The 25,911-nt window shown below is 40.9% G+C and overlaps 1 protein-coding gene across 3 annotated transcripts; it reads right to left on the reverse strand.

Moving 5' to 3' along the window:
• Positions 1 to 355: 355 nt before the first annotated feature.
• LOC136701526 (tripartite motif-containing protein 16-like protein) lies at positions 356 to 24,369 on the reverse strand. 3 transcript variants are annotated; one of them, XM_066676094.1, is made up of 11 exons: positions 23,908 to 24,369; positions 23,245 to 23,301; positions 22,554 to 22,723; positions 5,276 to 5,332; positions 4,911 to 4,981; positions 3,662 to 4,343; positions 3,370 to 3,465; positions 2,992 to 3,225; positions 2,658 to 2,817; positions 2,231 to 2,287; positions 356 to 1,759 (listed from the first exon to the last, which is right to left on the reverse strand). In XM_066676094.1, exons 6-11 carry the CDS (start codon positions 4,250 to 4,252, stop codon positions 1,230 to 1,232), a joined length of 1,668 nt encoding a protein of 555 aa, XP_066532191.1. In that variant the 5' UTR covers positions 4,253 to 4,343; positions 4,911 to 4,981; positions 5,276 to 5,332; positions 22,554 to 22,723; positions 23,245 to 23,301; positions 23,908 to 24,369; the 3' UTR covers positions 356 to 1,229. The 3 variants fall into 3 exon arrangements, with proteins under 3 accessions (XP_066532191.1, XP_066532190.1, XP_066532192.1); XM_066676093.1 differs by having other exon boundaries at positions 4,827 to 4,981; XM_066676095.1 differs by lacking the exon at positions 4,911 to 4,981.
• Between the last annotated feature and the right edge of the window lie 1,542 nt (positions 24,370 to 25,911).

Here is a 25,911-nt window from a genome sequence, read left to right on the forward strand (position 1 = left end):
GTGTTGATTTCATTCGCCTGATTTCATCTCCAGGACTGATTTTATGTTGTTTTATTTACCACAGTTCTATAAAGAAATCTTACCAATATTCACCTCTCCTTTTGGGAAAGAGGCTGTAGTGGACCTTTAGGGAACACAACTGGACTTTAACAGCACTGTTGTATCTTTAAATGTTCATTTACAGTGTTTATACCTTTAGTAACCAATAATGTACCTCTATCATACCTTTTTTACTGAGAATGTACTTTGAATACAGTCAGACACCTGTAGAGACACTACTGTGTTCTACACAGATCCAGTCAGAACCAGACACAGTGCAGTGTTTCATTTATTAGTTTATTAACGAATGAAGAGAATCAGTGTCCTACAGATACATCCCACATTCTCTGTTAGGAACAGCACACAGCAGAGGAGCTGAATAAATAGTCTATAGAACACAGGACCTGATTGTTCAAGCTCTTCAGTGAGGTGTGGTACAGCAGCAGAAATATTAAGATGTGCACTGGACCTGGAACACACCACAGGACCCCAACCCTAAAGACATGACATGGGAAGACTGTGGAAGATCTGGAAGTCTGTAGGAAGAAGGTGCTTTAGAACAGCTGCTGTTCTCTGTGTTCACTGTGAAGACGTGTAGTGGATAAAGAGCTTTAATGAAGCGGACTCCACCTGTTGTTTTACTCTGATGAATGTGTGACACCTCTGAGAGAAGCTGAATAATTATTGAATAATCACCAAAATCACAGAGCGATGTGTAAATCTGAAACACGTTTAACCCTTAGATGACTGAAGCATTGTTGCTTTGATCTGTGTGATTGACATTAGTTATTTGCAGGTCATTACAATGTTACATGATTATATACAGAGTTACATAATTAATTACATGTACTATAATTACAGAAACTCAATACCTTCTTCATAATGTCACAGAATGTCAAAAAAAATAAACAAACAAACACAATATTACCAGAACTATAGGTTTGAAACATTTTTTTGTACGTTTTCAAAATCAAAATCTCATACAAATATTTGCTGTTTACAAACAAAGAAGTTGTTTAGAACAGAAGCTTAGAGTCTGATCTTTGGAAAGACTGTCCTCACTTGTTTCATTAAGGTGAGAACTACAACAGAAGAAGAACTGTTTCAAGATGCAAAAGCCATGAGCCGTTTTTGAACCTTTTCTTTAACAGAAGGATGTTAGTCTCCATCACTAAAGCTCTCACTAATGTTCATATTGGATCACAGAACTTCACAGTGCAGTCAGTATAATAAAACCGGACCCCAGCGTAGAGCGGCTGAGTGAAGGTGGTGTGGACGGTGTGAAGGAGGGTCATTGTGTCAGAGACGCTGTAGAAGGACAGAGTTCCTGCGCCGTGATCCACATACACTCCTATTCTGGAGGAGGATGGGGCTGAGATCTCAGTCTTAATGCTGTTGTGCCAGAAAGAGAGAGAGGGAGAACACTCCAGACTCCACGACTGATCATTACCTCCAAACCTAACATCATGGCCTGATCCTTTCCTGTTGATCTCTTTATACGAGACGGCTATGTAAACACGGTCATCACTGCTCACCTCAACCTCCCAGTAACAGCGTCCACTCACACTCTCCTGACTCAGCACCTGAACATAGTGTTCAAATCTCTCTGGATGGTCAGAGTATGGTTGGACAGAGTCAGTGCTGCTGACCTCTCTGTTGTCCTCAGACAGAATTAGCTTTTTGTGAGCTGTGTTGGGATCCAGAGTCAGTCGACAAAAATCTACAGAAGAACAAGACTTCAGTTTATGCTTTTAATACCACTTTACATCAGTTTCTTTGATGTAACATACATATTTAAAATTGTCTAAGTCTGAGAAGTATGAAAGCTACTTTAAAAGTCTTTCCTCTGTAAAGAAATTACATGATTTTTATTATGATTCATCAGCTGTTGTTCTTCTCTAATGTCTTTAAATTCACAATCCCTTCAAACAGAAACACAGAATATTACAAAGAAAACAGTTATTACAAAAATGTGTGTGTGTGTGTGTGTGTCTGTGTGTGTGTGTGTGTGTGTGTGTATGTGTGTGTGTGTGTGTGCTGTGTGTGTGGGTCTATGTTGTGTATGTGTGTGTGTGTGTACATGTGCTATGTGTGTGTGTGTGTGTGTGTGTGTGTGCTGTGTGTGCTGTGTGTGTGTCTATGTTGTGTGTGTGTGTGTGTGTGTGTGTGTGTGTTTGTGTGCTTTACATACGTTGTAGAAAATCTTCTCTGGTCTTTGGTTCCGAGAGTAAAATCTGAACGGCTGCAGCTGTGGAGACACAACACAATGAAGAATGAACAGCAGAAAAACAGAGACTCTGTTCTGTTCAGATGTTAGAGAAAGTGAATCAGACTCTACAGATTTAAAGCTGAAACACTAAACTGTGGAGTGCTATATCCTCCAGCTATAGAGGCACTGCAGACAGTTTCTCATGTAGACCTTGTCTGTTTAGGATGTGTGTAGTTGGCTGGAGTTTGGAATGTTGAAAAATCCCCATCAAGACTTTTAAAACAACCTAAATACAACAGACTGTGGAAATGTGTCTCTGATTCTGTGTCAGTCTCTAGTGTAGACACTCCAACACTCCACACACACCTCATTTCACCCTGTCACTGATCAAACAGCAGGACACTCTCACCTTGTTCAGAGACTGTGTTGAGTTTCTCTTCACAGAATTGTTCCAGTTGATTTTTCAGTTCAGAGAGAGATTTCCTCACTTCATTAAATAAGGGACTTTGACGGATGAAGATGTTGGAGGAGTCCTCAGATCCAGAGGAGACACAAAAAGCCTGTAGACTCTACAGAAATCAACATCAATTTAACAAATAAACAATGATAATAAAGTGCTACAGACAAACTACACTCTTCTGTGAACAGACACAACTCCCTCGTATTCATTTCTGGTGAAACATAAGGAACACAGAACATTAAAGAAGATGGAGTTCCTCTGTGATTCAGACAGTGAGTGTTACCTGGAGGAATTGGATGTGATCATCTGTGTGTGAAAGCTGCTCCAGCTCAGTGTCTCTCCTCTTTAGATCAGAGATCTCCTGCTCCAGTTGTTGAATGTGTTCTTCAGCTCGACTCAGTTCAGCCTTCTCCTGAGCTCTGATCAGCTCTGTTACCTCAGAGCGTCTTTCCTCAATGGAGCGGATCAGTTCAGTAAAGATCCTCTCACTGTCCTCCACCGCTGTCTGTGCAGAGCTCTGTTAGACACACAGCGACCAGATGGAGGTCAGTTTAAAGCTCAACTGTCATTCGCTCTCTTACTGTGTCTCTAGACGTCTTATTGTCCACAGTGTCACTGTCTGAATGGAGGAGAGAGTGACTGAGGGGTGTTCACTACTCACCTTAAGAGTGTTTACAGCCTGTTTCAGCTTCTGCAGCAGCTTCTCTTTCTCCTGGATTCTCTGCTCTGTTTCCCCTCGCTCCTCCTTTAACTGACTCTGAGAACATTTTATTGAACATTTCTGGTCAAACACTTAGTGACAGGTTTCCACTGGTTAATTACAGAGAGTCCATATACATTTCTGTAACATTTCCTCATATGAACTGAACAGTGTTGATCCAATAGTGGAAATATTAAAGAGAAAAATCCTTAAACAATAATATTTACTGATTCTGAAAGACTGCAGCTCTCACCTGTCTCTCAGCTCTCTCTGCTACAGCTGCCACTGTGTCATGGCCTCTGTGTTCGTGCATCGTACACAAATAACAGATGCACGTTTGGTCGGTGCGACAGTAGATCTCCATCAGTTTGTCGTGCTGAGGGCAGATCTTCTCTCGGAGTCGTGTAGAAGCTTTCACCAGTGTGTGATTTTTCCAGGAAAGAACTTCGCTGTGAATTTTAAGATGAATTTCACAAAGTGAAACTAAACAAATCAGACAGGACTGGACGGCTTTGTGTTTTCTCCCGGTGCAGAAATCACACTCCACATCTCCAGGTCCAGCGTAACAGTGAGCAGGAGAAGTAGCTCCAAGCTCTGTCTTCTTCAGTTTCTCCACCACTTCAGCTATAACATTGTTTCTGCATAGAACAGGCCTCGTAGTGAAGGTCTCTCTGCACTGGGGGCAGCTGTAGACTCCCGTCTGATCCTCCTGGTCCCAGCAGTTGTTAATACACACCTTACAGAAACTGTGTCCACAGGGAACAGTCACTGGATCCTTCAGCAGATCCAAACAGACTGGACACACAAACTGATCCTGATCGACTGAAATACTGGCCTCTGCCATTGTCCTGCACTCACAGACTGAGAGAGAGCAGCACTCTGAGTTCAGTTTCGTTTTCCTCTGAACTGGGGAGGAGTGGCTTCCTGATTCTGAGCTTCAGAGAGAGAGAGAGAGAGAGAGAACGAGAGAAGGATCAAATTACATGGAGTTACTAAGTAAGAGTGTCTCTGTTAAAGCCACATTGCCCATTCTCACAATACATGCCAGTGTACAATTTGCTTTGGATAACTATCTGCTTATGACTCGAATCATTGAAGTTGGACTTAATCACCAGAGGAGGCAGTAAACACCGTTCAACAAACTCTGTTGTGTCAGAGACGTTGTAGAAGGACATAGTTCCTGTACCGTGATCCACATACACTCCTATTCTGGAGGAGGTCGCAGCTGAGATCTAAGTCTTAATGTTGTTGTGAAACAGACAGAGAGAGGGAGAACACTGCAGACTCCAGGACTGATCATTACCTCCAAACCTAACATCATTACCGTGTACTTTCCTGTTGATCTCTTTATACGAGACGGCTATGTAAACACCGTCATCACTGCTCAACTCAACCTCCCAGTAACAGCGTCCACTCACACTCTCTTTACTTAGGACCTGATCCCAGAAGTCAAATCTCTCTGGATGGTCAGAGTATGGTTGGATACACTTAGTGCTGCTGACCTCTCTGTTGTCCTCAGACAGAATTGGCTTTTTGTGAGCTGTGTGGGGATCCAGAGTCAGTCGACAGAAATCTACAGAAGAACAAGACTTCAGTTTATGCTTTTAATACCACTTTACGTCATTTCCTTTGATGTAATATACACATTTAAAATTTCCCAGTCTGAGACGTATGAAAGCTACGTTAAATGTCTTTTGCCTGTGAAGAAATTACATGACTTTATTATGATTCATCAGCTGTTTTTTTCTAATGTCTTTAAATTCACAATCCCTTCAAACAGAAACACAGAATATTACAAAGAGAACCATAATTTACTGTTATTACAAAAATGTGTGTGTCTGTGTGTGTGTGTGTCTGCTTTACATACGTTGTTGAAAATCTTCTCTGGTTTTTGGCTCCGAGAGTAAAATCTGAATGGCTGCAGCTGTGGAGACACAACACATTGAAGAATGAACAGCAGAAAAACAGAGACTCTGTTCTGTTCAGATGTTAGAGAAAGTGAATCAGACTCTACAGATTTAAAGCTGAAACACTAAACTGTGGAGTGCTATATCCTGCAGCTATAGAGGCACTGCAGTCAGTTTGACTGTTTAGGATGTGTGTAGTTGGCTGGAGTTTGGAGAGTTCAAAATCCCCATCCAGACTTTTAAAACAACCTAAATACAACAGACTGGGGAAATGTGTCTCGGATTCTGTGTCAGTCTCTAGTGTAGAAACTCTAACACTCCACACACACCTCATTTCACCCTAACACTGCTCGAACAGCAGGTCACTATTACCTTGCTCAAAGACTGTGTTGAGTATCTCTTCACAGAATTGTTCCAGTTGATTTTTCAGTTCAAAGAGAGATTTGCTAACTTCATTAAATGAGGGACATTGACCGATGAAGATGTTGGAATAAAGACCTGGAACACACCACAGGACCCCAGCCCTAAACACATGACATGGGAAGACCTGGAAGTCTGTAGGAAGAAGGTACTTTAGGACAGCTACTATTCTCTGTGTTCACTGTGAAGATGTGTAGTGGATAAAGAGCTTTAATGAAGCGAACTAACAGGTGACACTTTTGAGAAGCTGAACAACATTTAGCAAAATCACCAAAATCACAGAGCGATATGTAAATCTGAACCGTTTAACTCTTATTTCTCTGAAGTTGATCTCTGTGATTCACAATTATTATTTGCAGATCATTACGATGTTATGTAGTGGAGATGAATAGGTTTCATTAATTTTTAATAACAGCTATTATACTTTTTTTGACTTAATATGCCGAAAGTTATCTAAATATGCCGAAAGACCTTTCTCCACTCTCAGTCTCTCTTCTCATCACACAAGTAGATCACTGTTTGAGATAACCCTTCCAGCAAGAACTGGCCCCATATTGGTGCCTGACGGTCTGTGTCAGAGAGTCATAAAACTGACACTACAGGCCCTTACAAGGACAGTTTACATCACAGGGTCTTGGAGGGTCATGCAAGTCTTCTCAAAGCTTCAGAATCAGCAACAGAGAAGGTGGCCACACGCAACCTCAGAATTACAAATTGCTCTCCTGAGCAAAGGCCCAGGAGGGACCTGCATGAACATCTCTCACCAGGAGGCAGATGAGCGATGACAGAGTATTCCCACAGCAACCTTCAGGATGCCACCAGCTCTGACGGAGTGGAACGCTACTGCAATGCTACGAGGCCTGTGTCTGCAGTGCTCCAGGAAGTCGGCGCCAGAAAGCACTGCACATCAGTGACATACTCACAGCTATCTCCAGTCCATATCCAGGGATACGAAAGATCCCATGGTTTCATTTCTTTCATAACTCAGGAGGTTGGTCCTGAACGCTTTGCTGGGATAAAATATAGACGTTTAGAATTTAGGTTAATTATCATGTATCGCTGTAATCCATTTCATTAGAGGAATGTATAATCAATATTCATTATTTGATATTACAGTTAATAAACCAGTGGTGCGATAAAACCAATCTTTGGTTATTTGTTTGTGTCTGAACCTTTCTTGTACAGAATTATTACTTTTAGTTCAGATTCAATTTCGGAGCCAAGAACCTACAGTGGGTCAATGAGCATAATTCATTAATAATAATTAATTCTAACTAATTCTGCTATATAATATGTAAAGTCATCCAACATGATGACCTACATGTCCAAGCTAAAATTGAACAAGTAAAGACACTAAATATTATTTAATGGCTCCCAAACATGGAGCTTAACAAAATGAATTAAAGAATTAACTATTAATCAAATAATAATTAATTATCATTGACTCCACTATGTAGTATTTATGCCACCGCAACGTGTGACATAATTATTTCACTACATATATTTAATGGCACCCAATGTGGGGCTCTGAACATAATCTTGATCAGAAGTATGATTCCTGTGCAGTAAAATCGTACACCAATTAGTTAAGCACAAGCCTTGTGCTTCAGTGTTAAGAGTGGACTGTTTAAGCAACGCTGGCTTTGCAACTGTTTTTACACATTCCTCCCCTCTAATTAATTCCTAACTAGGACCTGTTCCTAAGTTAAGCTTTGAATGTGAGCGAGGATTGTAAATTCATTGTTAAAGATTAGTGTGAACGTGGTTTTTATTTGTGAAACTATTAGGCTGCCGCCATGTGCCTAATTTTGAAATAATACTGTGGGTCGTCAGCTGTGCTGTATCACTGTTTATGTAACACTGTTAATGTTTGCATGCATGAAAGTGTATGACACAGCGGTGAGAGGTTAAAGAAATCACTGTGTGTGAATCTCTGTGTGTGTGTATGTTCTGAATCTCCCAAAAGTCTGCGATTTCTAGCATTTGATCGGCAAATTTTGTACCTCTGAGATACGGCTTTTTAAAATACATTTATAAATGCAGGAATTGTTTCTGGGCAGCATCTATTCAACCCATGAGTATCCTGAGTATTGAGACAGTGAATCCCAGCTCATTATAGCACGCAGAATCTTGTGCCTTGAATTTGTAAAACAACATGAATAGTGAACTCACTCTATCTTGGCTCCAAACAAAAGGCCCCTGTTCTTTAAAACTGGCAATGGTGTGTTGCCCCTTCAGTGTTCAAACTTTAATGGTTTCATTTAAGCCAAACCAGTGAACCTACCACAATAGAAGGGTTTAAGTTATGTTAATAAAGTGTCACCACTGACCCAGCCTGATTGGCTGAAGTCAATTTAGAGTGCCCCCTTTCGCATGACTTGCGCTACTGCATTTAAAGTTTTTCTGGTGCACTCTTGTGTATGACTTGTGTAAGTGCAATTGATTAAAGGCAGTTGTCTTTCATGTGGCATACTAAACTGGCATGTAAAATGAAAGTAATTTTTTATGTACTGCTTCAGTCCTTTACCCAGTCTTCTATAAGTGGAAGTAACCAAATACTGATTATAAAATCTATATTGGGTGAGGTGAAATAAAATAAAACTGCATATCTAATTAAACATTAATTAGTATTAAATCTGGCACACAACCTAGTCACCAAGCATCAGTGGTAAAATCTGAGACTGAGGTGTATTTGGAACTAGCAAGCTCAACAGAAGCCACAGTCAGAATATATGGCCATGACCCACAGTGCTGAGCCTCTCACATGTCGCAATTAATGGCCCTCCATTTAATGGAGGAACCTAAAGGCAAGGCCTTAATAAAGGTAGCCAGCCAAATGGCTACACTAGCAATAGAAAAACTTAAACACATTTTCCAGCACATAGAATTAGAAGCAGTAAACAAACAAATGTTGAGCCCAAAAGTGGAGAACATCAGAAATGCTCACAAAGAGCCTGATCAGATAATGGCACTGCAAGCGAAAACATCAGCAGATCTCGTTGCAGTTAAAGATTAACTCAGCACCTGCAGTCAGAGACAGAAAGCAAGCTAAACAGTGATTTCATAACGTATGTTTACCTCTGTGTAATTCTGAAAGGGACACCACAGATATTACTAGTAACTGTCTACAGGCCTCCGAAGTACAGTGCTAATTTTACTGATGAATTTACAGAAATGCTGTCTTTTATTTCTGACTTTGCCCATTTTGTTATTTGCTGGTGACTTTAACATACATATCGACAATCCCAAGGACTGTTTTGTCAAGGAACTACATGCAATATTGGACTCTTTTGGTCTTTCACAGCATGTTACAGGGAGTACGCATTGTGATGGTCACACGCTGGATATTTTTATCTCAAAGAGTCTCAACATATCAATGACTGTGAAGGATGTCACGTTGTCAGATCACTACTGTGTGTTCTTTGATATGTGGGCCTCACCAGTCATCTGGGACAGAAGGGTTTGTGTCAAGAAAAGGACTGCACAGCTACACTTTTCATGGACACTTTTGAGTCGCCAATCCTGATCTGCTGAATTGTTTTAATTTAAAAATGATCAGTGTTATGGATGAGATTGTGCTAGTTAAAGTGAAGGCTTTGTCTTGCAAACAGAAACCACTAGACAAACCACTTGCAAACCACCACCAGAAATGCTTCTGTTGTTCAAATCCAAAAGAGGGAATGTTTCAAGGCAGAACGCAGATGGCGTAAAAACAAGTCTTCATATTCACAAAGAAATCTACAAAGATAGGCTACGTGAATACAACATGATAATATGCAAAACACAAAAATCCTATTTCTCTAGCATCATCAACAATACCATTAACAACAGCAAAATCCTGTTGTACACAGTTAATCATCTCAAACCATCCACTTGCAGTCTTGACACACTACCAACCAAATTTTTAAAGAGTGTGTTTCACACTATAGCACCAGACATACTCCACATTGTAAACACCTCACTCATGTCGGGGGTCTTTCCAGGCTCACTAAAAACTGCAGTTGCAAAGCGTCTTCTAAAAAATATTAATTTAGAATCATCTCAGATAAGTAACTACAGACCAATTTCTAATTTACTGTTCACTGGCAAAATCATTCAGAAAAGAGTTTTCAGGCAAATCACTAGTTTCTTGTCCATAAATAGTAGCCTAGACAAATTCCAGTCCAGGTTCCAGTCTAATCACAGCACTGAGACTGCTCTAATCAAGATCATTAATGACATTCACTTAAATATGAAGGCTGGAAAGGTATCTCTTCTATTACTTCTTGCCCTTAGTCCTGCCTTTGATACCATTGACCATAATATTCTTATAGATAGACTCGCAAACTGGGTTGGACTCTCAAGAACAGTCCTGAAGTGGTTTGTTTCTTACCTGGAAGGCAGGAACTACTTTGTAGATATAGAAAATAATATTTCAGAGAACACGCCAGTGACATGTGGTGTCCCACAAGGCTCTATTCTTGGTCCACTTTTATTTAATTTATATATGCTTCCTCTTGGCCAGATTCTACAAGACTATGAGCTGTCCTATCGCAGCTATGCAGATGATACTCATATTTACATTGCCCTGTCCCCTAACGACTCTGGTCCATTTGACTCATTAAGCAAGTGACTTGAACACATCACAAACTGGATGGGACACAACTTTTTGCAGCTGAATGAAGATAAAACTGAGATTATACTATTTGGGAACAGCAATGAGAGACTAGCAGAAAGATTGGAAATGTATCTGGACTCGAGGGCCCTCAAATCTAAAGAACTGGTTCACAACCTTGGTGTATTAATGGACTCAGATCTCAGTTTTAGCAGTCATATTAAAGCAGTTACTAGATCAGTATTTTAAGAACATCAGTAAGATCAGAGATTTTCTGACTAAACCAGACCTGGAGAAACGTATTCATGCCTTTATTTCTAGCAGGATTGGTTACTGTAATCGTCTCTTAGCTGGACAACCAAAAAAGACCATTAAACAGCTTCAGCTGATTCAAAATGCAGCTGCCAGAGTTCTCACTAGGAGCAAAAGAAGAGATCACATCACCCTCTCATCCTCAAATCTTTACACTGGAGACCAGTCTGTTACAGAATAGACTTTAAGGTGTTATTACTGGTCTATAAATATTTAAATGGGGTAGGACCAGCATATTTATCAGATCTGCTACAGAGATATGAGCCAAACAGAGCTCTCAGATCTTTAGGAACTAGTCAGTTAGTCCTGCCTCAGGTCAAAACTAAACATTGGAGAGTCAGCATTTAACTACTATGCTGCTTTTAAATGGAACCAGCTGACTGAGAATATTATAAGAGATCCAACTCTAGACACTTTTAAATCAAGACTTTAAACATTCCTGTTTGGGCAGGCTTACAGCTTAGTTTACAATATTCAGCACATTTATTTCTGTAATGGCATTTTATTTCTTTTCTTTTATTGTATCATTTTAAATTGTTTTAATCATTTAATCATTTTACTCTTTTTATGTAATTGTTATTTTTTTTCTGCAGAATCCAAGTCCAAAGGTATCCCTGAGTCCCTTTCCCAGCAGCAACAGCCCCTACACAAGTTCCACCACTGGAGGTTAACAGTGTCCTCCCAAACACAGCTGAACATATGTTCTCTCAGTTTAGCTATGTGCCCTCAGCACATCACCAGACTCCCTCATACAGGAACCTGGACAGAATTGCATTCCAAATAATGTGCTTCGAGCCAAAGCTGGATGGCTCAAATTAAATCTATTCATAGCTGAAATATATAGATTTCTTTTTGCAAAGGCTCCCTGGAGCCATGGTAGATGACAGAATCTACCTGATCAGAATGACATCCAGCAGAGAAGTCAGCAGTTTCCTTGAACGGCAACCTAACTATGTCAGGAAACAATATGATGTGCTCTGTGATGCTTTGGAGAAGGAGTTCTCCAGTCAGCTGTTACAGGTGAGACTGATGACAGCACTGCAAGTTAAACAAAAAAAAAAAAACAGGAGTCACCGCATCAGTACTATCACCACCTTAGACAAGCTCATTTCGGGTCCCAAAATGAACCTGGAATGGAATAGGAAGTGGACGAGAAAACACTGTTTGTCCTAAATCTCCATCCCAACGCCAGTTACTATCTAGGGGTTGCAGCATGTCCACGCACCTTGTCTAGCAAACAGTGTGTGACTTAGCACTCAGAGGCTTTTTAAAAGACCAGCAAACTTTAAACCAATGGCCAGAATTGCCACAAAATTTTAGCCGTTATACTCAGCCTTTCCCGATGGAGCTAGAAGAAGCCACTAGGGCTGAATCGTGGTGTCCAAATCCTGCTCCATCTCATTGGCTTAGAGAAAATCAGGAGACTCATAAACCTTTGCAATCCCAGCCAGTAGGCATGAGAATCCAGCAACCAAGGGAAATATGGTGGACCACGAATGTTCTCAAAACTCGCACACACGTGACGAAACCCTAGACAAAAGCCCCTGTCCTCAGTCAACTAATGAGAACAGGGATGAGAACTGGCACCAGTGTGAAAGTTCAGACAATGCGAATAAATCAGACGTGTTTTGAATTAGCACAGAAATTCCAGAAACCACTGAACAGGTGCAACTGTGTAAAGAGGAGCATCAGACAGCTAACCTCTTCTCAGACATCTCAGGTGAAATTGAGCATGTCCCAAGGACCCCTGCTGTTCAGACTGGCATGTCTGACCAATTTAATCAGACTCCTCTTAATGGCATGGTTCAAGGTAATCCTTCTGCACTACAGTTCCTGGGCCATTTAAAAGAAAAGGGGGGTGCTCAAAGATTACACCTGACCACAGTCCTGGAAAAGAAGCTTACACAAGAAGCTCTCTTGGACACTGCATCAGACATCACTCTGATGTCATTCACGCTATTTGATGAAGCGTGGGCTGCGGCACACCATGTCACACAGAGATTGCAGTTACAAAACTGTTCCCTCCGAATTGTGTATTATTCATACACTGGCATCAAAATAAAGTCTGTGGCAAGAGTGCTCATAACAATAGGACCCATAAGTCTTGTTCACCCTGTATATGTGTCTCCTTTTGAAAACAATTATTTTCATATTGGCAAGAACCTGCTCAACAGGCTTGAGCCACTGATTAATTTCAAGTGCTTGAAGATTTGGGCACAAGTTCACAAACCCCTGCCCATCTCACACTCACATAACCTTGAAGCTCAATCCTGTCATCTAAACACCAGGCCCACAGAGACTATCAAAACCTTTCACACTCCAACAGTGACAAAGGATGCCATGAGCCAGTGAATCTCAGCTCATGGTGAAAAAAATGACTGTCCAAACAGTAACAGCTCCATTTCCTAAAACCCATCCAAATGCCAAATGGCCTCTGGAAAGAGATAAACAAAAAGTTCTGACAAACCAGTGTAACCACAAAAACATCCAATGTGATTTTGCCCATTCAATTCCCAAGTGCCGGACAAAAAGGGACTAAAGCAAAACATCATATAGTCCAGCAATATACATACACACAACAGGATAGGGACAGTTTGCAAAATGCCTCAGAGCCGCATTTACAGTCAGCCAGCAGAGACTGGAAAAGAGCAAAAAGTGGATGCCCAAATTGTTATGACCCAAATGTGTTCTGTGATAGGCTGCAAAGGGGGGAAAGTTGCAAGTACAGCTTGATTAAACTGGCCCAAAATCCATGAAAAGTAAGAAACAATCTCATAAGCTCATGCCACATGGGTTAGACCCACACAGGGTCCTAAATCGTTCCCCCATTATTCATCTTGTATGCAGGAAATTGAATAAATATCAGCAAAGCGCTGACTTCAAAGGAGTTCACCACAGTCAGGTGGAACCTCACCAAATCCCCAATGGGACTTGTAGGGAACAACAACTCCCTTGTTAAGTCAAAAAGAGCAGCAGACACCCAGTATACCTTTAATGGTATTAATCGTCATCTTCCACACCTGAGTATATAAAAAAACAGAAAACAAACAAACTCTCATCTGTACTCACGTTGTATCCGCCTGATAAAGTAGTCCGTTGTATATCAATCTAGAAGTAAAATTCTAATTTCTACTTTAAGCATTTTATTCCATTCTAGGTTGTGTATCACAAGCAGTTGCTATGCACAGCTAATTCAATTAAGCCACGACAAACTATTGTAAATGTGGGTGACGCAGTCAGCGCACAGAGTACTGCTTTAAAGATTTTTTTTTACTGGAAAATTTATTTTTCTCTGTTTCTTCAGTAATCTAAGGTGACAACGCTCACATTCAATGCAGAACAGGTTTATACCCACTAGGTATTTTAATTCAGTGTTCTCAGTAGTTAGCTCAGCTATAGAGGAACACTCTGCTTCTCAAGTAATTATCACTAAGGCAGATATTATTGGAAAGTATTTGCGTGGGTAACTACCCCTGAAAATTTCCTTTAATGACAATACTTTTTAAATGTATTTAAAGTAAGTCCAAATATAGCCGCAAGCAGCGATTTACGACTTCCTCGCTTTTTTTGCCTAAAATGCGCTTACTTTTGTGAATTTGAAGTCATTTACAACATTGCAGAGGCATTTGCTAGCTTTACAATAAAAGAATTTCTGAGTTTGATCTGTCTGTGGGCCTCTCAGTCATCATTTGTTGAGAAGCAGAGAGGGCCGCAAAATACGTTAACAATTATTTTTAGCTCTGTGGGCCTCTCAGTCTATGTGTAGGCAGATGCAAAAAGAGAGGGTTACCCAAATCATACATGCTCTTTGGAGTTACTGACCATTAATGAACAGGGTAAAAGGTTGCAATGAAGGTATGCAGAGAGCAGGAGGTGGACTCCAGTCTGTAACTGTAAAACTACAAAGTGCTCATATGGTCAGTGGAGCTGAGTTATTGGAGAGTGAATGCAAAAACATGGAGGTGTTCATAATGGTGTGATATTATGTTATGTTATGATTTATGGTAATTCTTTATAACTCAGTCTACAGACAGTGTAAGAGAGAGAGAGAGAGAGAGAGAGAGAGAGAGAGAGAGACAGACAGAGAAAGAGCATTAGAGTCCCATAGCAGAGACATATCCTGACCATGTACCAGCTCATTGACCACAGCCTGGCCATTAAGAAGGGCAGGTATAAACAGTTGTGCCTGCCGAGAGAGGAGAGAATGTGTGATCATTGTGAGAGCAGAGAGGTGGAGGCAGAGATGTGCTTCCTCCCTCACTTTGAAAAATACAGAACAGTTGACAGACTGGTTTAAACACCTGATCCCAAATTACCAAACACTCACAGACCTAGAGAAATTAGAGATAATCCTGGGTGCTCACATTCCATGTCGCTGCACAGTGTGTATCAGCCTGTCACAGCCCGAGAGACAGTGGGTAACATTCACCTCAGCATAACCCATGCTTCACTACTGACAACATTTACACTATAATAAATAAATAAGTATGTAAATGCTATACAGGTACACATGTAAAGCTTGGATATGCATATATAAACATATGTTATATGCGTATATTTACATATGTTATATCATTTTGTAAATGCTGCCAAAATATCTATTTTAAATATTTTTATTATTCACTACTAAAGTAAAGCTATTTGAATCTGTGTGAGAGAGAGAGGGAGAGAGAGAGAGAGAGAGAGAGAGAGAGAGAGAGAGAGAGAGAGAGAGAGAGAAATAGGCAGAGAGCATGTGAGAAGGAATAGGAGGGAGGTGGGTAAGGGGGATTCTTCAATAATGCCTTTGAATCAGTGAATCAGTGGCGATTGCTCTAAGACTGCAAGGGAAGCTCAGCTTCCCCTAAAATGTCAAACAATAAGTGATCAAATATATACTGTTGTGTGTACATGTCATTGAATAAATATGCACTACAACGCGCTCAACTTTTGTTCAGAATCAGCTTCTTATCACTGGTAAAGACGCAGCTTTCCTCTCAATCATTCCCGCAGTTTCACAGTGCTTTAAACAGTGAGGACGCTGAGCGTCCACAGAGTTCAATACCGAGGCAGCGAAATACAGCGAAACGAGACGAGTCATTGGATAAATGCTGGGCTTTTGTCCTGCCCATTGGACGCTCAGCATCTCTGGGGGTCTATGGGGCAGTGGGCTGGCCTCGGCTGGCCCGGACGCTCAGCTTCTGCATGATGATTGGATGATCTAACTGAGGCTGAATCCCTTTTTGATTGACAGTGAAATGAGCGAATCAGCGATCCTTTGGTGTAAAGATCTGTGGGAGCACAGGCGGACACACTTCACATGGGCCAAGGCCTTTTAAGCAGCCTAGCACTGCTGGCCATTAAGAGGACACTAGTCAAGTCCCTGGAAAAGACGCCTTGTTGGTACGACAGAGTCAAAAAGCATTTTCTTAAAAAGGAACAAAGGGGAGAATTTACGTATAAATAAACCGACACATTTTATGATGTAGGCCGAAATTGAGCTTCCCCTCCTTGAAAGACCAGCATCCGCCACTGCTTTGAATGCGTTGCTGAGAATAACTCACATATGTTTCCCCGCGAACTGGTCTGTGATTAATGAAAATTTTGACATTTCATTACTGCGTAGCATCCAGGCTCTGCTAAACACTGGCATGTAAAATTGCATTCTAAACATGACACATAAACAGCTGTAAGTCAAAAATTCTTTTGCTAAATGTTATGAAAAAACAGAACCTGCTTTCATATGTGCTTCAGTGTCACACTCTCGTCCTGTCAGGTCTGTTGTCCCCGCCATGTGCTTTATCTGCACATGGCTTTGTCTGTTATTGTCCTTGTCTCCGCCCTTGTCCCGCCTTTGTTCCGCCTCCTCGTCTGTGTTATTTGTTAACCTGCCCCCTCGTTAGCTGTCCAGGTGTATCCTGTCTGTGTTCAGTATTTAAGTCCCCTTCCTGCACTTCCTGTTTGTTGGTCATTTGTTCTTTTGTACTTTGTCATGTCAGTCGTGTACTCAAGTCTGGCCACCTCTGCTCCCGCGACTATGGCTTCGGCCATCTCTGGACCCGTGACTATGGCTTCGGCCGTTTCGGCACCCGTGACTGTGGCCCCGGCCGCTCCTGGTCGTGTCCGTGGGACGGCCCCAAGGACTTCGGGGCCGATCCCCAGAACTGTGCCCAGGCTTGTTCCTTCAGACTGTCCCACAGACATTTGCCAGTTCTGGGCACCCCCATGTTATTTTGGTTCCCCTGTCTGTCCCTGTCCTGGTCCCTGTCTCTGTCTTCGTTCCAGTACCTATGTCTACCTTTGTTTCTATCCCAGTCCCTGTCACTGTGTTTGTGTCTGTTCCTGTAAATGTCTTGGTCCCTGTTCCCCTGCCTAGTCCTGTCCAGTCCCCAGTTAGTCCTGTCCAGGCCCCTTTTCAACCCTCTGTCCGGTCTTTTGTCCAGTCCCAGCACCCAGCCTCTGTCCAGTCACATACCCCTGTCCAGTCTAATGTTTCTGTTCCTATCCTGTCCAGTGTCTTGTCCCCTGTCTCGTCACCAGTCTCTGCTCCCATCCATTCCCAGCACCCAGTCTTGTCACCTTTCTTGTCTCAAGTCCCATCTCCTGTCCAGTCCCTGTTTCAACCCTCTGTCCTGTCACCTGTCCCATCTTCTGTCCAGTCCCCGTTCCCATCCAGTGTCATGTCCAAAGTGCAACCCCAGTCTCTTGTCAAGCCTTGTGTTTCCACTCCCGTCCTGTCTAGTCTGTTCCAGTCCCTAGTCTCGTCTCCTGTTCCATTTTGTAAATCACCTGTCCAGTCTCTTGTTCGGTCTCCTGTCATGTCCCCAGCTCCAGTGTCTGTTCCCGTCTTGTCCTGAGTCCTGTCACCCGTTGGTTAGATGTTTTGTCTTGTTTTTCGTGCCCTCTCCTGTGCCAGCTCCTGGGGGGTTTAGGTGTACGCGCCCCAGGAGTTGCGCGTTCGGGGGGGGCATCTGTCACGCTCTCGTCCTGTCAGGTCTGTTGTCCCCGCCATGTGCTTTATCTGCACATGGCTTTGTCTGTTATTGTCCTTGTCTCTGCCCTTGTCCCGCCTTTGTTCCACCTCCTCATCTGTGTTATTTGTTAACCTGCCCCCTCGTTAGCTGTCCAGGTGTATCGTGTCTGTGTTCAGTATTTAAATCCCCTTCCTGCACTTCCTGTTTGTTGGTCATTGTTCTTTTGTACTTTGTCATGTCAGTAGTGTACTCAAGTCTGTCTGTTTCTGCAAGTTCGTCCGTTATTGTTTTCCACGTCATTGTTTCATTTCCTCTGTTGTTTGGTTCTTTAGTCTGTCTGTCCCGTTTACCCTGTTTAGCTTCCCGTGTCCCGTTTAGCCTGCTTGGCTCCCTGTTTCTGTTCTTTCTGTTAAAGTCTCTTTGTTTTGTTATTTTCCTTTAAATAAAGTTTATCTGTGCTTTAGCATGTGCGTCCACTCCGTCAGTTCTCCCCTCGTTACTGACATTCAGAACAGATCAATACATTTTGTTGGTATTGTATCCTTAGGTGGCGCTATAAAAAATAAAAAAACTATTTTTATGTATGTTTTCCAATTCTAGCGCCCCCTGTATGTGCATTTTGATCATATTTGGGACACATCTTCAGAGTAATGTCCTACACATGTGTACCCATTTTGGTTTGATTTGGGTCAAGTTTGAATGAGTTATAGCTAAAAGAGTGCATTGGGCTAAGCGTACTCACGTTTGTTGATGTATTGCAGGAACAGCGTGTCCAAATCGCAACATTTTTTTGATAATTATTTACCTACAGGCAATACACTTTGCAATGAGGCTGACTGTGTGTTGATAGGATCAAAACCCACAGACTAGTTCCAAAAATTCTATAATCACATTCCTGAAAATCGAGTATATAGGAATTGAGAATATAGGAAAACTATACATTTTTTAAAAATAGTTGCAAATGCAATATTGTGAGACACTAGGGAGAGTAAATTATGAACCTAATATCATGTTGATATGTTGAATTTTCACAGAGATATTCCATATTTTAAGTTAAAAAACATAAATTGCGCCCCCTTGTGGCTATCAACACGAAATTTTTTTCTGCTTGTACAAAGTGTGTCCATGAACATACCACTCAAATGTCATGATGATTGGACATTGATAACCCTGTCAAAAAATGTAAAACCAGAACTGAAATTTGATTGGCTAATGACATTATTAAACGTGCCCATATCAAGTCATCCTTAATTATCCAAGTGTAGGCTTGCTCACAGAGCCAGTATACCAAAGGGCATCTTAATAGGCCTTGTAACTGCTGATATATTGGCAAAAATACATAATTAGCTATTATAGCGCCCCCTATAATATTTCATGCACCAGCAAATGCATACTAACTCAGAATTATGTCATAAAGCATTGATTGGAAGCTCATCTGATTTGAGTAAAGCATACAAGAGTTACAGTGTTAGAGTAAAAGTTGCCATTCACGGTACATGTTCATTTGCATATGTCCACCATCTTGCTCCAAATGTTAGGATTTTTTTGATAATTATTGACCAGCTAATTACTAAAAACGTTTTTACACCAAGATCATGGGGATCAGATCAAAATCCAGGGACTAGCGAGAATAGGTTTTGCGAATTATGCTAATTAGCAAAAAATCTAAGTAGGCAGAGCTTAGAGGTCAAGCTTTTTGATTCATCAGGATCCAAGGATCATGAAGAAAAAAAAATTCGTCTCTATGCCACACGGGGTGGAAAATCCTTTAATGAAAGCGTTTTCTTTCGCCCCCTTGAGGCCAATTAGGCTGATATTTTGTGCCTGAGTAGCGGGAGCATTTACTATCTGTTGACCAAGTATCAAGTCTGTAGGCCTTACGGTTTGGGCTGTGCGATTTGTTTTAAGGCAGAATTTTTCACGGAAGAATACTAATAAAAAAAAATCTGAACAATAACAATAGAGTTCCTTGCACAGTAGTGCTTGGAACCCTAATAAAGGATTATTCTTATAGTAAATGATCCCAGAAAGGTATCAACCCTGAGTGTATGAATGAATGTCTTCACTGACCTTACTAACTACATTCATCTCCATATTGTTGGTCTGTAGCTTTCAGAAGGAAAACATCAAACCAAAAGGGGGATATGTAGTGGAGATGAATAGGTTTTTATTATTTTTTAATAAAATATATTATATTGTTTGGGACTTAATATGCCAAGAGTTTTCTTGATATGCAGAAAGACTTTTCTCCTCTCTCAGTCTCTCTTCTCATCACACAAGTCCATCGGAATTTAAAATAAGCCTTCCAGCAAGAACTGGCCCCATATTTGTGCCTGACGGTCTGTGTCAGGGAGTCATATAACTGACACTACAGGCCCTTTCAAGGACAGTTTATGACACAGGGTCTTGGAGGGTCATGCAACTTGTCCCTTATCCCATGTCCTCTTGCACGTTTGAAAGACTGTTAAAACCAAAGGAAATACACATTCCTTAATTCCAAAGTTTACCTGGTTAACACACTGTATATGGGTATAACTGTGTGAAAATAATTCCATTTGGACAATCAAATTGAGTGGAATCAATTTACATGTTTTTAAAATATTATTTTTTTACATATGAACTTATGTAGGAACCAAGGTAGCCACATACTGTGTGTGTTATTTGGTTAAGAATTATGTAAACATTGTCTGAATGCTATTACTTTGTGTTAACATATAATCTCTTATATTGCAAACGTATGATTCATGGCTATTCTGGGATATTCATTCAACAGGGAGTGTCTTCAAGTCTTTGTCTTGTCAAGTGTCATAAACTTTATGTGATGTCACTCCTAAGGTACAGGAAACAGCCAATCAGGAGCAATAGATGCTCCAATCCTCAATCCCTGAGGACCAATCAGGTATTCAAGGACGGTTTTCTAAATTCTGGTTAAAAACCAAGTGGTGCGAAATGACTCTAGAACAAGGGAGAACCCTCTAGAGCTCACACTCTAACTCACTCTCAGAAGAGAACAGGAGAAAAACAGAAAGAAAATGTAGGAAGAACTTCTATCTGCTGCTTCCAGCTGGCAATGCTTCTCAGCTAGGGTAGTCAGTTAAGAGAGAGCTCTCCGGCTCTCTGCAGGCATCTCTAAGGTGTCAGACTCTCTTATGGCTATGCCTTAAACCGACTTTGGCTCATCCAGCAGGGTCCAGACAGAATAAACCCAGAACTTCCAACCAGAAGTTTTATTTTTATTTCTAGTAGAAAACTATAGAAAAGACAGCTATAATGTACTCCAGCAAAATTCAATGCCACACCCAGAGCATGAAGGAGACCTCAGACCTCTGACCCCTAAAGTTGTGACAAGAGCTTCAAGATCAGCGATGAAGAAGGAGGCCACACGCAACCTCAGAATTACCTTCTGAGCAAAGGCCAAGGAGAGATCTGCAAGGATGTGTTTCTCACCAGCAGGCAGATCAGCAATGAGAATTCCCACAGAGACCTTCAGGATGCCACCAGCTCCTATGGAGTGGTCGCTGTGTCTCTGGCCCAGAGGGAGGAGAGGAACGCTACTGCAATGCTACGAGGCCTGCGTCTGCAGTGCTCCAGGAAGTCCGCGCCAGAAAGCACTGTGCATCAGTGACAAACTCACAGCTATCTCCAGTCCATCTCCAGGGATATGCAAAGTCACATGGTTTCATTTCTTTCATAACTCAGGAGGTTGGTGCTGAATGCTTTGCTGGGATAAACTATAGCCGTTTAGAATTTAGGTTAATTATCACAGAGAAATTCCCCCATATATTAATTTCCCTGTTCCCTCATGTATCGCTATAGTCCATTTCATTATATGAATGTATAATCAATATTCATTATTTCATATTACAATTAATAAACCAGTTGTGTGATAAAACCAATCATTGGTTATTTGTGTGTGCACCTTTCTTGAGCGAAATTATTACGTTTAGTTCAGATTCAGTTTTGGAGCCAAGAACCTACAGCGGGTCAATGAGCATAATTCATTAATAATACTTAATTCTAACTAATTATGTCATATAATATGTGAAGTCATTTAACATGATGACCTGGATGTCCAAGCTAAAATTGGACAGGTAAAGACACTACATATTATTTAATGGCTCCCAAACATGGAGCTTAACAAAATGAATTAAATAACTGAATGTTAATTAAATAATTAATTATCATTGACTCCGCTATGTATTTATGCCGCTGCAACCTGGGGCATAATTATTTCACTACAGTTACATGATTAAATACAAATGTACATAATGATTTACAGGTACTACCATTACAGGAACCCAATTCTCTTTTTCATAATGGTGTAGAATGTTAAAATATGAAAAAAAAAAACGAATGCCAAAATAATAAGACTGAAATTGTTTTTGTAGGTTTTTAAGATCAGATCGTATTCAATGTTCTGTTTCTATTTAGAAACACAAACATGGTTTCGAACAAAAGCTTAAAGCCTGATATTTAGAAAGACTCTCCTCACTTATTTCTATAAGCTGAGAACAACAGCACAATCAGTTTTTTCTAGATGCAAATGCCATGGGCTGTTTATAAACTTATCCTTCAACAGAAGGATGTTAGTCTCCATCAGTCTATCAGTGAAGTTCATTTTGGATCACACAACTGCAAAGAGAACTTAATAGCAGGAAGGCAGAACCCAGCGTAGAGCGGCTGAGTGAAGGTGGTGTGGACGGTGTGAAGGAGGGTCATTGTGTCAGAGACGCTGTAGAAGGACAGGCTTCCTGCACCATAAACCACATACACTCCTATTTTGCAGGAGGATGGGGCTGAGATCTCAGTCTTAATGTTGTTATGCCAGAAAGACAGAGAGGAAGAACACTTCAGACTGCAGGACTGATCATTACCTCCAAACCAAGCAACATTACCTTGTGCTTTTGCTGTTGATCTTTTATATAAGATGGCTATGGAAACATTGTTCTGACTGCTCACCTCAACCTCCCAGTAACAGCGTCCACTCACACTCTTCTTACTCAGAACCTGATAATAGTAGCCAAATCTTTCCAGATGTTTTGAGTATGGCTGGACACTCTGAGGACAGTCCTCAGATAGAATGAGGTTTTCCTGAGCTGTGTTGGGATCCAGAGTCAGTCGACAGAAATCTACAGAAGAACAAAGCACATGTAAGTATTATGTTTTTTTTATATTTCTGTGGTTGTAACATTTTATGTTTTTCATATTTTCATAACAAGAAATGTCATTATCTCAAACACTAAACTCCATAATTATTTGACTTTATATGTTTTTTATTCTTATTGTTTTGGGCTTTATTTTTTTTCTTGGATTCAGACAAAACTCTGCAATGATCTGATCTTGAAAAGCTGAGGTCCAAGACAGAGTAAAGACCAATTTCCTGATTTTTCTGAGTGATATATATATTCTTGGGAGTAAGATTTCCCCATTTGAGAAATATAATATTGATGTGAATGAACTTGACGTTATTTTGATTCATCAGCAGTAACTCTTTTATTTTTTCAAATCCAAAATGCTTCCAAATAAAAATACAGAATATTACAAGGAAGACCGTAATATACAGTCATTACAAAACGAATGAAATAATTTGTGTGTGTGTGTGTGTTTGTGTGTGTGTGTGTGTGTGTGTGTGTGTGTGTGCTTTACATACGTTGTAGGAAATGTTCTCTGGTTTTTGGTTCCGAGAGTAAAATCTGAACAGCTGCAGCTGTGGAGACACAACACAATGAAGAATGAACAGCAGAAAAACAGACACTCTGTTCTGTTCAGATGTTAGAGAAAGTTTCCCTCGCCCCTCATTTAGCTGACTCTGAGAACATTTTATTGAACATCTCCGGTCAAATATTTAATGACCGGTTTCCACTGGTTAATTACAGAGAGTCCATATACATTTTTGTAACTGTGCTGCCACTGCTGGGGTGCAGTAGCACCACTAGCCCACTAGTAGGAGCAGGTGGACTTGTTAACCTAAGATTCTCTAGTAGAAAAAGAAAACGTTGAGAGAGTCTGAACTGATAACTGCCCACGTGTTGTTTTCAAAGTTATTTTTCACACAGAGCATAGGAAATATATGCCTTTTTACAGTACCTTCATTTGAGAGTCAAATAAACCCTGCTACAATGGTGGAAAAATGTTGCCTCTTATTTTTAAGAACTGTTATCTATCTGCATAACTGGACATCCGTGTACAGTGAGGGCAGAATAGTAACATGTCCTCATGTGAACTGAATAATATTAATCCAATAGTGGAAATATTAAAGAGAAAAATCCTTAAACAACAATATTTACTGATTCTGAAAGACTGCAGCTCTCACCTGTCTCTCAGCTCTCTCTGCTACAGCTGCCACTGTGTCATGTGGCACTGTGGCACATCTATGTTTGTGCATCATACACAAATAACAGATGTATGATTGGTCGGTGCGACAGTAGATCTCCATCAGTTTTTCATGCTGAGGGCAGATCTTCTCTTGTAGTTTTGGGGAGGCTTAGACCAGTTTGTGCTTGATCAAGGCTGGAATTTCAAGATGAGGTTTAAGGTGAAATTCACAAAGCGATGCCACACAAATCAGACAGAACTGGCGGCTTTGTGTTTCCTCCCAGTGTAGAAATCACACTCCACATCTCCAGGTCCAGCGTAACAGTGAGCAGGAGAAGCAGCTCTGAGCTCTGTGTTCTTCAGTTTCTCCATCACTTTAGCTATAACATTGTTTCTGCGTAGAACAGGCCTCAGATTGAAGGTCTCTCTGCACTGGGGGCAGCTGTAGACTCTCGTCTGATCCTCCTGATCCCAGCTGATTTCCTGCACTCACTCACGCCCTGAGAGAGAGCAGCACTCTGAGATCAGTTTCGTTTTCCTCTGAACTGAGGAGGAGTGGCTTCCTGATTCTGAGTTTCAGAGAGAGAGCAGGAGCAAATTACATGAAGTTACTAAGTAGGAGTGTGTCTTTTAAAGCCACATTGCCTATTCTCACAAAACGTGTCAGTGTACAAAGTGCTTTGGATAACTATCTGCTTATGACTCAAATAATTTTGGACACAAGCACCAGAGGAGGGAGTAAACACCATTCAACAAACTCTGAAATCAACACTGGGGCTGCAGTGAAGTCTCACATTGTACACTGTCAGAAATACTCTCACTGTGGTGGTACCCTCAAGGACATATATTTATTTAGTTAGGGAACATAATTGATCCTTATTCTATTATAAATGTAGTTTTCAAACGTGTGTTGATTTCATTCGCCTGATTTCATCTCCAGGACTGATTTTATGTTGTTTTATTACCACAGTTGTATAAAGAAATATTACCAATATTTACCTCTCCTTTTGGGAAAGAGACTGCAATGGACCTTCAGGGAAGACAACGAGAAGGGTATCTCTGCAGGCTGGAGGCACCTCCAAGTGGGTGGTACAACTCCAAGTGGACCGTACAGCTCCAAGTGAGCGCAGAAGAACATTTTAAGCACGACTCAAGCACGTCGCTGGCTTCGAGATATGTAGTTGGCATAAAGGCTCTGGAGATGACCCAGAGGCTAAAGAACCCTTTTTATTTGTTTTTGAAAACAGGGCTGATATGGAGCTGTTTCTAAAAGCTTGTGTTGATGAGCAGGGTCTCAGGGTCAATGTGATGTTTGTGGTTACGCCATGCCCCTCACCCCAGAATTTTTAAGGCATGGAAACTGGACTGTAGGGCCCTCACCTCAATTCTTAAGGCACAGATACTAGACTGCAGGGCACCTTATACACCACAGTTCAGACAGAGTGTATAGTTTGATACTTTTAGAAACCTAGGCTGTCTGGTTAACTGTGATGTCCTGCTTTGCATAAAATACCCTGCACAAAATAGGTATCCTAGTTATTTTCTTTCTTCTAACAAATTTCTCTCACTAATGCAGCTCAAATTGCTCTGTTTGAGCATTGTTTGGAAGTTTAAGAGAATGTCAGTGAGTTCTTTGGGACATTGTGTTAGATTATTGTGTATTTTGCAGTACAGCTCTGTGCCTGGTGACCATGTAATAACTGTTTTGTTTGCAGTATTAATATTGTATCTTGTAAACATTGAGTACATTGTATGGAGTAGATTTTCAGCATTATGTGACATACAGACTTGTTTGTGGTTGGCTTAATATGTGAAATTCTCGCAATAAATAAAGAGAATAACCATTTAACTGAGACCTACATGTATTGAGAATGATAATGTTTGCTCACATATAGGCTACTACTCACTTCCTAACAAGAGACATGACAGTAAATATGGGTTCATCAGCACAGCTCAGTGCTGGGGTGCTATATATTCTTCACCTGGCATTAGATTCATGTTT

This window comes from Hoplias malabaricus, chromosome 7 (assembly GCF_029633855.1).
Source record: "Hoplias malabaricus isolate fHopMal1 chromosome 7, fHopMal1.hap1, whole genome shotgun sequence".
Lineage (NCBI taxonomy): Eukaryota > Metazoa > Chordata > Actinopteri > Characiformes > Erythrinidae > Hoplias > Hoplias malabaricus.

What these genes read in the sequence shown, in the direction of transcription:
- LOC136701526 (XM_066676095.1), bottom strand. Translation starts at nt 4,252, where the DNA reads ATGGCAGAGGCCAGTATTTCAGTCGATCAGGATCAGTTTGTGTGTCCA. An exon ending in AGGCTGTAAACACTCTTAAG is followed by an intron (nt 3,226 to 3,369) that starts GTGAGTAGTGAA and finishes TGTGTCTAACAG; the next exon opens with AGCTCTGCACAGACAGCGGT. An exon ending in CAACACAGTCTCTGAACAAG is followed by an intron (nt 2,288 to 2,657) that starts GTGAGAGTGTCC and finishes GTGTCTCCACAG; the next exon opens with CTGCAGCCGTTCAGATTTTA.